The following is a 13,242-nucleotide window of genomic DNA, read 5'->3' as shown; positions in this document are numbered from 1 at the left end:
GTTAGCTAGTAACACTTTCAGCCTTACTAGTTCGGTCCAGAGGGCCACTAGTACAGCAAAAAGCCCCCTAGTGGAGACTTTGGCTCTACTAGTGCAGCGCACAGTGTTACTAGTAAGGTTTCTGTTGTAACTAGTTGACCAAAAGTGCCACTAGTTGCTGAAAAAGAGTGACTAGTTAGATTTTTTTTTCAACTAGTTCAGTAAGATGCTGAACTAGTGCGACCAAACGTCCAACTAGTGCAGACAAAGACCGAACTAGTGGAGGGGACTGAAATTTGATATCAAGGATTTTGAATAAATGCTCAATCGGCTTGCCATACCTCAGGTCTCCCCCTCTTCTCCCTTCACTCCACCCCACCCAGCTTTTTCTCAGAATGTGCATCTGTCCTGCTCCCCACTCCTCTCCTTAGCGGCCCCCACCTTCCTCTTAGGCCAAACCCACCTCCCCTAACCCATCCAGCTCCCTTTCCCCCCGCCCTCTAACCTCAGATGCCAGGAGCACTCTGCACCCTCCCCAATTTTGGCTCTGTCGGGGGGTGGGTTTTTTAAGACTCCATCAGAGGAGGTGAGGGCTCCATGACTTGCTCACATCCAGCATAAGGAGCTGTCAGTCACTTTGCTTCCTCTGTACTCAGCCGAGAAAAACTCACAGAATCCTCTAGGATCCACGCTGCTCGTCTGGGATCACAGGTACAAACTAACACTGTGTGTCTTGGTGTGTGTGTGGTGACATGATGGCAGTCTGACTGATCATGCTTTGGCCAGATCACCAGTGGTGGGCCTCTTATCTGTCGGGGTCAGATGTGTGAGGACAGAAAGATCTGCCCTCCGGTGGGAAATCTGTTCAGTCCGTGCATGCATTTCCCAGACGCTCTGCAGATCCCAGGGAACTAATTAGATAAAAGGCCATTCAATTTTCGTCTGATGACGTGATGAGGCAAAAATCTATCCCCGGCGACGTTCGATGTGAAATTGAAAAGATGCAGAGTTCCTGGAAAGTGGATGAAACACAGTTGTTGTGTTTTTAACGAGGAGCGTTGAGACGCCAAAACAGTGTCTAAGTGTGATAAAGTATTTATTGTGCTGTTCTCGAGCCAAGTAGAAGGTTTTATGGCTGCGAGACGCCTGGAGGTAAATGCAGTTCACATCACAATAACTAGAAATTGAATGTGAAAGGAGTTGCAGACATGATTCTAAAAAACCTCCAGCAAAAAGTGTGTGTCTGTGTGTGTGTGTGTGTGTGTGTGTGTGTGTGTGTGTGTGTGTGTGTGTGTGTGTGTGTGTGTGTGTGTGTGTGTGTGTGTCTGTGTGTGTGTGTGTGTGTGTGTGTGTGTGTGTCTGTGTCTGTGTCTGTGTCTGTGTCTGTGTCTGTGTCTGTGTCTGTGTCTGTTTGAGAGAGAGAGAGAGAGAGAGAACCTCTACTGATATCTCTTTATGGACTGTTTGATGCACAGACCAATCAGAATGAGGACATTTTTGGTAAATGAGGACATTTTGACCAGTCGTCACTTTTTCCAAGGGCTGTTTGAGGGTTAAAAGACTTGGCTTTTGGGTTAGGGTCCAGCATTTAGTTTGGATGGTTACGGTGAGGGTAAGGGGTTAGGGAGTACATCATGTCAATGAGTGACCTCACTAAGATAGAAGTACAAACATGTGTGTGGAGGCTTAGGGTTAGGTGTGCGTGTGTGTCTGTGATGATCACATTTCTCCCCCTCCTGTTATTTCCCCTTATGTCAAGACAAGTAAATAGATCATGTGACATGTAAACAGGGGGAGGCGGGGGTGCGGGTGAGGGTGCCAGGGTTCAGGGGATAGAGGATCGGTTTTTTTTTATTGTCAAGGGCATGAGGCACGGTGACGCAACGCAAAGAACATTCCCCGGGGCAGCCTCCGCTTGTCTGAGGCTGGAAGTGATCCTCTGGTCGTGAGTCTCTGTCATCAGGCTGGAGACTGTGTGTGTGTGTCTGTGTGTGTGTGTGTGTGTGTGTGTGTGTGTGTGTGTGTGTGTGTGTGTGTGTGTGTGTGTGTGTGTGTGTGTGTGTGTGTATTTTAAATGCACATAGGCAAGCCTGCTCTGCTTTACACCTCTGTAGCTATGCGGAGAGGAAGGACTCCAACCACTGCCTTGAGATTAACACAATGTATAATAGGAAGGAACACAGCCTGTGGAGCTCTTTCACTGGGAGACCGGAAAAAAAAAAAACAATCTCATATCCTGGAGAACCTTATGAGTATTGCTTAAAAAAAAATGTTATTCCGGTTCTGAAATAGCTTTTTGTGCATACATCTGATCTGTGTGTCCAGGCCGCTCTGCTTCTTCTCATTTGTCAGTCTGTCCGTCCACACAAGCCCCTCTCTCTGCTGCCTGTCTGTCACACAAAGCCTTGAAAACCAATGGACGCGATATTTCAGAGGGCGCTGCTGTTGTTGAGGGTGGGGAGTGGGGGGTGTGTGTGTGTTGTTCCTGGTACCAGGCCCAGTTTGACTGACTGAGCCATTACAGACACCAAACCGGTGGATAACATTTGATAATACTCTGTGACAGGGCTGAGCGATGCTGGAGAGTTATCACCGCCGTGGTTATTTTATCTTTTGTTGCCATGATCACAGGGGGAACTGCAAAAAAATAACAAAATAACATGGCTCACAAAGTATTCTAGGTATTTGACTGGACCGTGCAGCGTCCTGCTGGATGACATCGAGTTACTGTTCCTCAAAGGAAAAGACAGGCTCAAAATGTTCATTTAGTTTCAGTAAAATTTGAATTAAATCGAATGTGGTAATTGAATTTTAGATTTTTTTCTTTGCTACAAGCTAAAGTCAGAGATGGGATTTGTTGCAGCAGTGATCAAAACCTACACCAGGAGTACACATGTATATTATTGCAGCAAGGCAACAAAACAAACCACAGGGGTCAACAAAATACTTTCATCGTAGTTTCTGCTAAAACTAAATATCTCTCCAGTCCAAACATTATGTTGAGATCATTTTGTTTGTCTGATACGTTCCTCATATTTTCCTGACAGAATCCACTTGTAATCATTGGTGAGATGAGACCGTTTGCAGAGAGACTTTAGGGAGAAACACTATGTCATATTAATGGCTAATACAATCATACATGTGTTATTATTTGGGTGGCATGGTGATGTAGCAAGTAGGTTGCAAGTTGCCGTGGCAATCCTGTGTGGAATTTGCATTTTAGATAAGCATATATATAGATAAGCAGTATTGGTAAAAGGAGGATGGATGGATTTTTTTCTCGAAGGAATAAAAACCGGGACCAGTCATGGAGGTATCTCCCTGCACATAATTTATAATTTATAACTTATATATTACTGGCACTATCACCAATCTCTGCACCTTCGCACAGCACGTGCCCATAACTCTGTTACTCTGTTACTGTATCTATGTATATACCTTATTCTACTTTATTCTATTTTATTTTATTTTATTCTATTTCTTATATATTGTTGTTTTTTTTATGTTGTTGTTTTATGTTCAGTGCACCAACGACACCAAGTCAATTTCCTATATGTGCAAACATACCTGGCAAATAAAAGAATTCTGATTCTGATTCTGATTCTGAATATGACTTGCACTAAGTCCTTTTTCATGTATTTCTTTCAATGAATTTTAGGAGAAAATATGAGAAACATATAGAAACTAAAATGGACTACATATTCTCTGGGATGTCCCACCACCTCTGCTGGGTCAAAGCGTTATCCCAGGACGGAGCTGATCTCTCCAGTCTCAGTGTAACACAGTGAATTTAATGTTAATGTGTGTTTTTATCTATTTTGGATGCATTATTCTCCTCGTAGTGGAAAGCCAAGACGTCAACATGGCCTCTCAGGTCCCAGCTCTCCCTCAGTCCTACGCTCCTGGGACCAACAGCTACTTCTCGGACCAGTCTGGCTTTTTCTCTCTTGACTCCCACGTGCCCGGGCTCTCCAAGGTGATTCTCAACAAGCTCAACATGAAGGACTACGGAGAGTACAGGTGCAAACAGCCTCTGATCATCAATATAGAGACTCATGTGATAAATGATGAATTTCTTCTCCTCATTGCTTCATTTGTTCCATGCCAACCAGGGCTGCCGTCGTGGGAAAAGCGAAAGGAATCTCGTTCCGCAACTATAAGGAGATGTTCCAGAAGATGGAGGAGACCTTCGAGTTCTGCACCGGCTGCAACAAGCTGCCGGAGCATCTGGTCGAGAACCAGACCCTGAAGCGTTGTGTGAAGTGAGTGCGAAGCCCCAAGCGACGGGCGACACTAGAGCTCTCGCCAGTGTCCCTCTTTTTAGTAGGTGCTCCGCGGCTAGCTGCAATACCCTGGCATTAGCACTGATTAACATTAATCATTGTTGACCATCAGAGTATTTTGGGGGCCACTGAAAGCCACAGCGTTCTCTGCTCGGCTCCATCAGCACCTGGTCGGGACATTGTTTCGACATCTTTGCCCAAAAGCTGTCAGGAGTGAAGCATTACCCTATGATGACGGATCGTCAAGGTGCGGACACCACCACAAAGGTGGACGGTGGCCAGTGGCAGATCTAACTAAGTCCCATGACTGTGATTCATTGCTCCACAGCCCGGCAGCTTATTATGAGCAGCTTAATGGGTTTTGTACTGTCACAGCAACGCAGATATTTCAAGGAGCGTATTGACAAGGAGAGCCCCGGGATATTGTATTGCTTATTCACAAGGGCCTTGTTGTTTTTTGGTTATCTCACCTTTGCTTGTCTGTTGCTCTCTTTTCTCTCTCCAGCAGATTCAGAAACACACTCTCTCTTTCTCTCTCTCTCTCTCTCACACACACACACGCACACACACACACACACACACACACACACACACACACACACACACACACACACACACACCATGCATGTGGGTGAAATTCCCAGCTGCTACTGCCTCTCGTGGAAGGTTACTGGGAGCAGCAGACGAAAAACCAGACTTGCTGACGAGTAAAAACCCTCTGGACCGTTGATATTTGAGAATTACCACGAACAGTCCAACAGAGCCTCTGTATGCTTTCCTAAAACTGGATCTCTGAGAAAACATATATATATATATTTACATATATATGAAAATGTTTGCCTTTTTCACAGCCACCTCTGTTTCCTCACATTGTTTTGCCTCCTCTGTCCACCTGTAAGCCTCCTTTTGGAGGATCAGTGTTCCCCGTGTGCACCGTGTCACTACACAGTGGCTGATAAATTGTTTTATGTAAATGCAGGCGCCTCCGAGGCAGCAAATGATTGCAAGGTAAAGTAATATCTCCCTCAAAGCGCCAACTGGCCGTCACATTCCTAATCTAACACGCTACCTCACCACCTGAGCTGTGCGACAACACACACACACACACACACACACAGACACACCAAGGCCACATGATCATGATTTAAATTGCAGCATTTGACTGGTGAGCGTGTTTCGGTCGTCTAAAACGGGACAGAATCCGCTGTTAGAGTCACCGGTATACAACAGTAGAAGAAGGTCAAATGTAGATGGTTCTAAGTGAACGCAAGATGCTATTTACATCTTGGCACATGATGTCTGATAATAAATCTTAATGATTTATACTGAGGCACTAATATGTGGGCAGTTAGCAGGTATAATGTTTGCCATGCAGGGGCATGAAATATGATTGGCACCTGAGGTTCATCTTCCTATACGTGCAAAATGTTACACACAGAATTTATCCTGTTTACAGTATAAATATTATTGTTATATGTTCGTATATATAATTATTTGTATAATTTCTTCTAATGTTTATATCACCCCTATTTTTGTATTGCATCATGTTTATGTTGCATATATTTCAATGTATTATTTTTCGAACCATCCTGCTGCGATACAGCAAGTTTGTGGGACTGAAAGAAATATCTAAAGTTAATTATCTTAACCAAACTAAGACAGTTTCTCACAATGCAGCTTTCAAGGTTCTTTTTCCGTAATGAAGCAATTTATTGAACAAACTGCACATTTTAACCTGACAATGGCTCCTCGAGATGAAATGTAAGCGGCTCACCAGAGGACTTATCCTCTAAGGACCTTGAATATCTTAACTCATGCAATCTTTAGAAAATCGCAAAACAGATTCAAGTGCAGATCTATAGTAGTTTGTACAACTTTGTTAGTAACTTTTTGATTAATTCCCATTATTTCTCTCACAGGTGCTTGAATGTGTACTATTGCACCAAGGACTGTCAGAGAAAAGACTGGCCTCAGCATAAAAGAGTCTGCAAAACACTGCGTCTGGTGGCCATTGACAGACTCGTGGAGTGGCTGATGTTCACTGGTGAGTAATGAAAAAGAACGTTCTGCTTAGATTGAAAAGGCCTTAAAACGCGATGTTGCATTAATGAGGAAGTCGACTGTATTTTAAAGCTGAGCTGCAGAAACGAAATACCTCTGAGACGAAAAGTGACCCAGTAGCAGTGGAACGTTTGTGTGGTTTTGGAATTTTAATTAGTTCCTTTGAATTTCTCTTATTGCTTTTTTTTATCTTTTCTGTAAACTTGACAGGTCGAGTCAACAAGTGTTGTTGTCCTCATCATAAATGTTCTACCACACACAGGAGATCTCCCATTCCCCACTGAGGAGTGGTCCAAGTCAGCAACTGAGGTGAAGAACTGGGACGACTGGCTCCCCATGCAGGGCGACCTCACGCCGCGTCTGGACGCCATTTTGTCCAGTGCCAACATGGCGACCCTTTGGGACAACGCCAGCAGGAAGCGACCCGATGATGCTGACCTGCGACAGTCTTTGTGGCGCCTTCAGAGCGAGTTCCTCTCTCGGGTTCTCACAGTTGGGATGGCGGTTCAACACTTTGGCTTGGACCCGCACGCCAAACCCCTCACCATTCACGTGGCAGGGGCGTCCCACAATGAGACCATGAGAGCATGCCTGACAGACTATGACGAACTCAACCACATGTTCCCCGGGCACCAGGGCATAGAGATCGTCATGGTGGGGCCGGAGGTGGTGGACGGGCCCATCATGAGGCCTCCTCTCCAGGGGTTTGGACCCAGGCAGAACGTCTTCATCAGTGCCTATAAGGGGCTGTACCACCAATTCTGGGAGGAGCTGGTGGAGGAACAGCAAGCAGCCAAGCCGGACCTGGTGGTCGGATTTCATCCTGGTATGTAAACACAACAATGTGCCATCGTTGAGATGTGATCGTACAAAACCTAGAATCTTGAGATCAAATTGCCTTTAAATGAACTAGGAGTGAAATAATGACATAGAAACGGCTTAATCTGAGTGTTTAGAGAACTCAGGATTTCTCTCCCTTCATGTGTGTCGGACAATAACCTCCCTCGGTAAACAGAGCGGGTAGGAGACGCATAACATGCTACATCTGGCCTATTCATTACAGCCGGGCTTTTATTGGGGATTTGGGTAATTAATAGGAGCAGCTGGGAAAGATTTTGGCTTCGGATTGCTGGACTCGGCGTAGTGTCGATAAGCTGCCTTTTTGTAAGTGGAGTCTCGGTCCACTCCCTCGGAGGATTCACTCAGGCGGACATTTGGTGTCACAGTCAAAATGACTGACTCAAAACACCCTCTGCATCCCTGTCCTGTCTTCATTTCAAGGACATACAATATAAGGACCTAATAAAACAATTTTTTGTGAATTTTCGACGGATTTAATCTAATTGTGGAATGCATGTATGGAGATTAGTGCGATTTGGACATTTGATCCGTTCTAATTTAATAAAAATGTGACTAAACAGGGGACAAGCGCTCTTTAGCAGTCAGTGGATGTCTTCTTTAATGTCTTCAGATAAACAACAGCTGATTTGGAAACCGCGTCAAAATTGCTGCCAGATAATTTGTATAATTTGATAATTTTCATTTAACCATGGGACTGACAGAGACACACAACACAGATGCTGATCTCCATCACGGCAGCAACATTCACAGAATGACTTTCCCTCTAGAAAGATGTCTTCAAAGTAAAAGCACAACATTCGTTTTGTTTCCGCAGTGCTCTATATAAAGCTGTCTTACAGAGCTTTTATTTTGAAAAGATGTGAACTTGAGTCTGAAGATTGTGCTGATGCTTAACAGAACTAACAGATCATTCACACTTATATGTGAACCACACAGAAGAACAGTAATGAAGTAAATTCAATCTCATTTCATTCAAACATTGATTTTATAAAATGTTCTTACACAAAGTTTTCTAACCATCGAACTGTTTATAAAAACAAGTCTGCACACAACATCTAGCAAACAAATAATAAAAAGTGGCAGTATGAAGTAGAACTGTTCGAGGTAAACTCACTAATGACAAGGAATAACTCTGAAATTGCTCTGGAGCATTAACACAGGACAAGAGAACAGCCTATTCCAAACAGGCAGGCTGAGAATTGGGCAAAAGCTACTTCACATATTTCACGTCAGCCTCAAACTTATCACAGTCCCCCCCCCACGTAGAGAACCAACCCATTTAAGTTGCACTGAACAACCTGACACCTCCTTAAGCTCTGGCACTTACTCGGCCCCTTCGGACCCTCTAACCTATAAATCACCAGTAAAGCCCAGACCCCTCTGCACCCATCACCCCCCCGGCTCAGCAGTCACTGCAGGCTCCCACATGGAGCTAAATATACGATGAATCAGTCGTCCTGTGAGCAAAGTGCCTGAGTGGCTGGCTGCCGTTCATACTGCAAAGCTGGCAGAGCGCTGCATTATAACGCTGTTTATGTGATAGGGGAGCAGGAGGCGTGACACGAGGAAGAGAAAGACCGGTGTGTGTGTGTGAAAGTCAGAAAGAGACTGAGATTGAGAGGGAGAGGGAAGGCGACAAGAAAGCTGTGAGAAACTGATAAACAGAGGAGGCTTGACCTTATAGAACAGCAGAGGGAGGATGATGGCGGCTGTTGTCTCTCAATAAGGAGACGGATGTGGCCTAAGTCAAGTCGTCCTCACGAAGATAGAACTGTGGCTGCGGGCAAAAAAAAAGTCAAAATAAACTCCTTTAATATCCACGGTTCCTTGACCCCTGTGGAAGACGTCAGGAGGTGAAGGAGAAGCGGAGGAGTTAGGCAGTGCAGAGAAAACCTGACTCCACTCACACTCTGTGTTTCTTTAAATTAAACAAACTTTGTTTATAACAGAGGGGATTTAAGTTTCCTGTGCAAAACCGAATGACACGTCCTGAGAAATTATGTCTTCAGTTTTTACAGAGGGAACATTTTATCATCAGTTACTCACAGGATGAGAAATAACAAATTAAGGACTGATATGTTGAAGTAATATAATAATGTAAGGGATACACGTTGAGAAAACCTTATGTTAGTGGAGAAATTATTTATGTGTGCATTTCAAAATTGGGGGATTGAAATTACTTTTATATTTATATACAATAGATCAGGAGCTCGGACATTAATGTGATGATTTACATCAGCTCTGGATCGTGTCAGGAGAATAAAACATATAATATTGATGTGGTTGTGTCCAGTTGTTGCTGCTGTAATGAATTGTCGGAAGGCATTTCCTCCATGCATCCCTAGACAGAGTAAATGCAAAATCTATGCTATCTATGAAACAAACTGGATTTTCATTGATTTTTTTCAGACCAGGAAACAAACTTCTGCAATGGTACCAATAAGACAAGATAACAGTCATTAACAGTCACAGTGCAACGTCTCTTTTACGCCTCATCTCTTGAACGTTGAAATGCCGTCATGCTTATACTCCCTGTTAAATCTTTTACTGTGACGAGGAGTGTAACCTGTGTGATGTTTGTATCGTAACGTGCATTATTCAAATCTAAATCCCTGGAAAGATTGGTGGAAAGCGTGATACCATCTGTGCAACATTATCTTACAGCCTTACAGCTCTCTGGCCTCTGTGGCAAAACTCTAAACCAGTACGCACACACACACACACACACACACACACACACACACACACACACACACACACACACACACACACACACACACACACACACACACACACACCAGTATGCTAAGCAACAGCTGATGCTTTTAAAAAATGCATCGCTTGCTTTTCTATTTCTCACATGCCTAGTTTCTCATATATCTGTCTCTGGGACGAACTAATAATGTGAGATTTTAATTCTCTGCTTCCCTCAGTTTTGTCTGATTTAAGGTCGTTTTTACGCCGGATGGATTTAAAGCATTTGCTGCCGCAGCGGCTTGAACCTCAGTCGTCAGGCTGAAGGGCAAATATTCACCACTAGTACCCTGCTGCCCTGAAAAAACACCCATAATACCACTGGTGGAAACCAGAGTCAGGGGAAAGTGACATCTGTCAGTTAATATGCTGAAGAGATTATGAAGCCAACCAGCTTAAATGTGGCAAAACTGCTGCACTGGATTGTCTGTGTGTAGTTTTAGAGAATTTTCGTGAATTTTTGTCAGTTGGTTTGTTTGTAAGCAAGATTTCACATAAACAACTGAATGGATTTCCACGAAACTTGCTGGAGAATGCGATTTAGCCCAAAGAAATGTTTTTTTTCGCTTTCTCTAACACTGTGAGATAAGAGTGTTTTACTGTTTTCCCAGAGAATAGATCATGGATAAAGATATAGATCTACAAAAAATAAAGCTGTTCAGGGAACTGATGTCTATGATTGTATTAAATTTTGAGCAGCTTGGTTGAATTTAAGGGCCTCGGTGAAGAAATGCGCTCTACTGAGTGCTTTTCTAGTTTAATATAAGTTTAATGGCCCAAATACACTGTCGTACATATGCACCTACATGGCAACTCCTAAACCCCCACATGACAAATCCTAATTTCATAGTAACATGGTTTTACTTCCATGCACCAATCAGATTTAACAACTTACATGAACAACGACTTACATGAAAATCTGATCACGTTTGTGCAGTTATTATGTTTTTAATGTTTTTAGGGTTCCATGCCAACCAGGGTCTGGTGGAAGGCTGGCTGCCCACGCTCCTGCTCCTCCGAGACTCCAACATCCCATCCTTCTTCACCATGTACAGGTTGGTCACAGAACTGTATCGAAAAAAAACAAAAACAAAGCGTCTTTTAGGAATAACAACCCTGAACAGTAGAGAATATATGAATGTCTTTGTGCCAGAGGGGCCTCATTAACTCGGAGCGTTATACCATCTGCTCCCCGAAACTCTCGCAGAAAGAAACGTCATAACTGATTAATGTGGACTCTGTTCAGACGCTGCACCTCCTCTTATTGGTTCAGCCACATCTCATGTCTGGTCTCCCTGCTCCTCACCTTCCTGACCTCATCCTCAGTTGTTGTTGCCCACATCACACCACTGCTCCCACACCTCACACCCTGGAAAGTTATTGATGTTGTTCTCTCTCTTCTCATCCCACCGTTTCTCCTCCGTAATTTCTCTCAAACCCTTTTCTTGAACAGGGGTTTCATCTTCTCACCTGTCTCTCGTTAGGACCATGAAACCCAAACTCACTTCATTAATTGATTCCTCCTCTGTCTCTTTGTCCCCACCCCCCACAGCGAGATGGAGCTCAAGTGCTCCAGGCAGATCCTGCTCGAGCTGGAGATGCACATCAGGGACAGCGGCTCCAATCCTTTCGCCTCTCAGAAGCCGGAGCAGGTCCAGGCCTGTCCCAACACAACGCCGGTCCACTGCAGCTCGCACTACATCTGCTTCCAGGGGCTGCTGCCAAGTGAGGACTTTGAGGAATTAGGTCCAGACAACTAAGAAGATCAGAGCTTGTTTTGGTTCTCACAGCTTCCTTCTCTATAAGGATGTGCACTTTGGGAACATCGTGGACTGTGAGGTTTCCTGCAGATTTACTTTACATTACTCATCTGTGCAGCTTCTTGGCAGATACGGAAAATGCGGCTTACATTCTCGTTGCATATCTACGTAATGTCCCTTGAATTCTAGAGCTCAGTATTGGGTTGACCTCCACCAAGGCCCACTGTGAATCCAGTCTAGCTGCACCAAATTGCACACTCATAGGTATATTTGTTTTTTTTCATTGAAATGCATGAATTCTTCCCTGGGAAATAAATGAAAATGTGGATCGGCACCAAAATGTAATGACTTCCTTCCTGACGCATACTGCATCCGTCCACCAGGTTTAGTAGTAATCCATCCAGTAAAGTGAAGGAAATAAAGTTAATTGTGTGGGATGATGCCACCTGAGTTTGTACTTCATTGGTGCCCTCAGGTGCATCATGGGTGTACAAACATAATGAGACCAAAATGGGTTCAGTCCTCATTTGATGGGTTGTCTGTAATGTGCTTTGCAGCTGAAATTATTCCTAGCGCTCACATTAGATGCATGGCAGGTTCCACATGATGTAAAATCACAATTAAATAAATCATGAAAGCCACTTGATGCAGAATCCAACCAAACCATTGTTATTCTCTTCCTTCATCTTTGTGATTCTTTGTGATTTTCTGTTGTCGACCTTCATCCGAACCTGGGTTAATTCACAAGTCTGTCCTGAACACAATTTTTAAATAGACAATGTAATGGTTCTGTGTTTGCTGAATGGAGTGGAGACAATTACACTTTCAATAAAAAAGGACAAAAGGTCAAGCAGCAGTTAAGCAACCATGAAATGCAAAACATGATAATTTTGGAAAGTATGCTATCCAAATATGTTAAAGTAGTTTACACCCAACCTTTCTGTGTTGATTCAGTTGGTGATTGACTTAATTGTCCTATAATTTACTAATCGTTGAATAATAAAGCAAATTCTTCTCAGAAATCTCATTGGATTCAAGTGCAAATATGATTATAATAATGCTCAATTATGAAATCCCTACCACACTGTGTTAAACATAACCATTGAGAAAATGATGGCATGTGTTTCTTGTTTTGATTCATAAAAAGAGGAAGAGTCCTGCGGATCTCTTTTGGAACAGGGACCTCTAGTGGAGAAAAGTGTTCATAACACTGACAGTGTACTGTAGGTTGTGTTGTAGTAGTGAGGCTCAGGAGAAGTAGTGGAAACAGACTCGTGTCCTGGTGATTTGATAAAAAAAACGAATTAAATTAACCTAAACTAATCAAAAGAAATTAATTGTTGAAATGTGCCCTGCATAATATAATAATAAAATAATGGGTTTAAGTTGTTCTCCTTCCACAAAAACCTGTATGAGTGTGTAGATATGAATGTGTTTTATGTAAAGGATATTTTGTGCTCACCTCTTGGAAAGTCAGGAATGGTCTGGAGTTGTCAGATCTTTCTGGAAGGAAAAGCACAGGTGTTAAAACTGGCAGCAGCAGC

General features: G+C 43.4%; 1 protein-coding gene across 1 annotated transcript; it reads left to right on the top strand.

The window, feature by feature from the left end:
* Nucleotides 1-3,841: 3,841 nt before the first annotated feature.
* Nucleotides 3,842-11,698, top strand: LOC133028357 (putative protein MSS51 homolog, mitochondrial). The gene is made up of 6 exons (XM_061095552.1): nucleotides 3,842-3,999; nucleotides 4,092-4,241; nucleotides 6,182-6,306; nucleotides 6,586-7,149; nucleotides 10,900-10,993; nucleotides 11,491-11,698. The coding sequence occupies exons 1-6, from the start codon at nucleotides 3,842-3,844 to the stop codon at nucleotides 11,696-11,698; spliced, it is 1,299 nt and encodes a 432-aa protein (XP_060951535.1).
* Nucleotides 11,699-13,242: the final 1,544 nt, after the last annotated feature.

This window comes from Limanda limanda, chromosome 21 (genome assembly GCF_963576545.1).
Source record: "Limanda limanda chromosome 21, fLimLim1.1, whole genome shotgun sequence".
NCBI classification, from domain to species: Eukaryota; Metazoa; Chordata; class Actinopteri; order Pleuronectiformes; family Pleuronectidae; genus Limanda; species Limanda limanda.
Note: the sequence above shows the minus strand (reverse complement) of the source record. Positions and strands in the feature narration are given on the sequence as shown.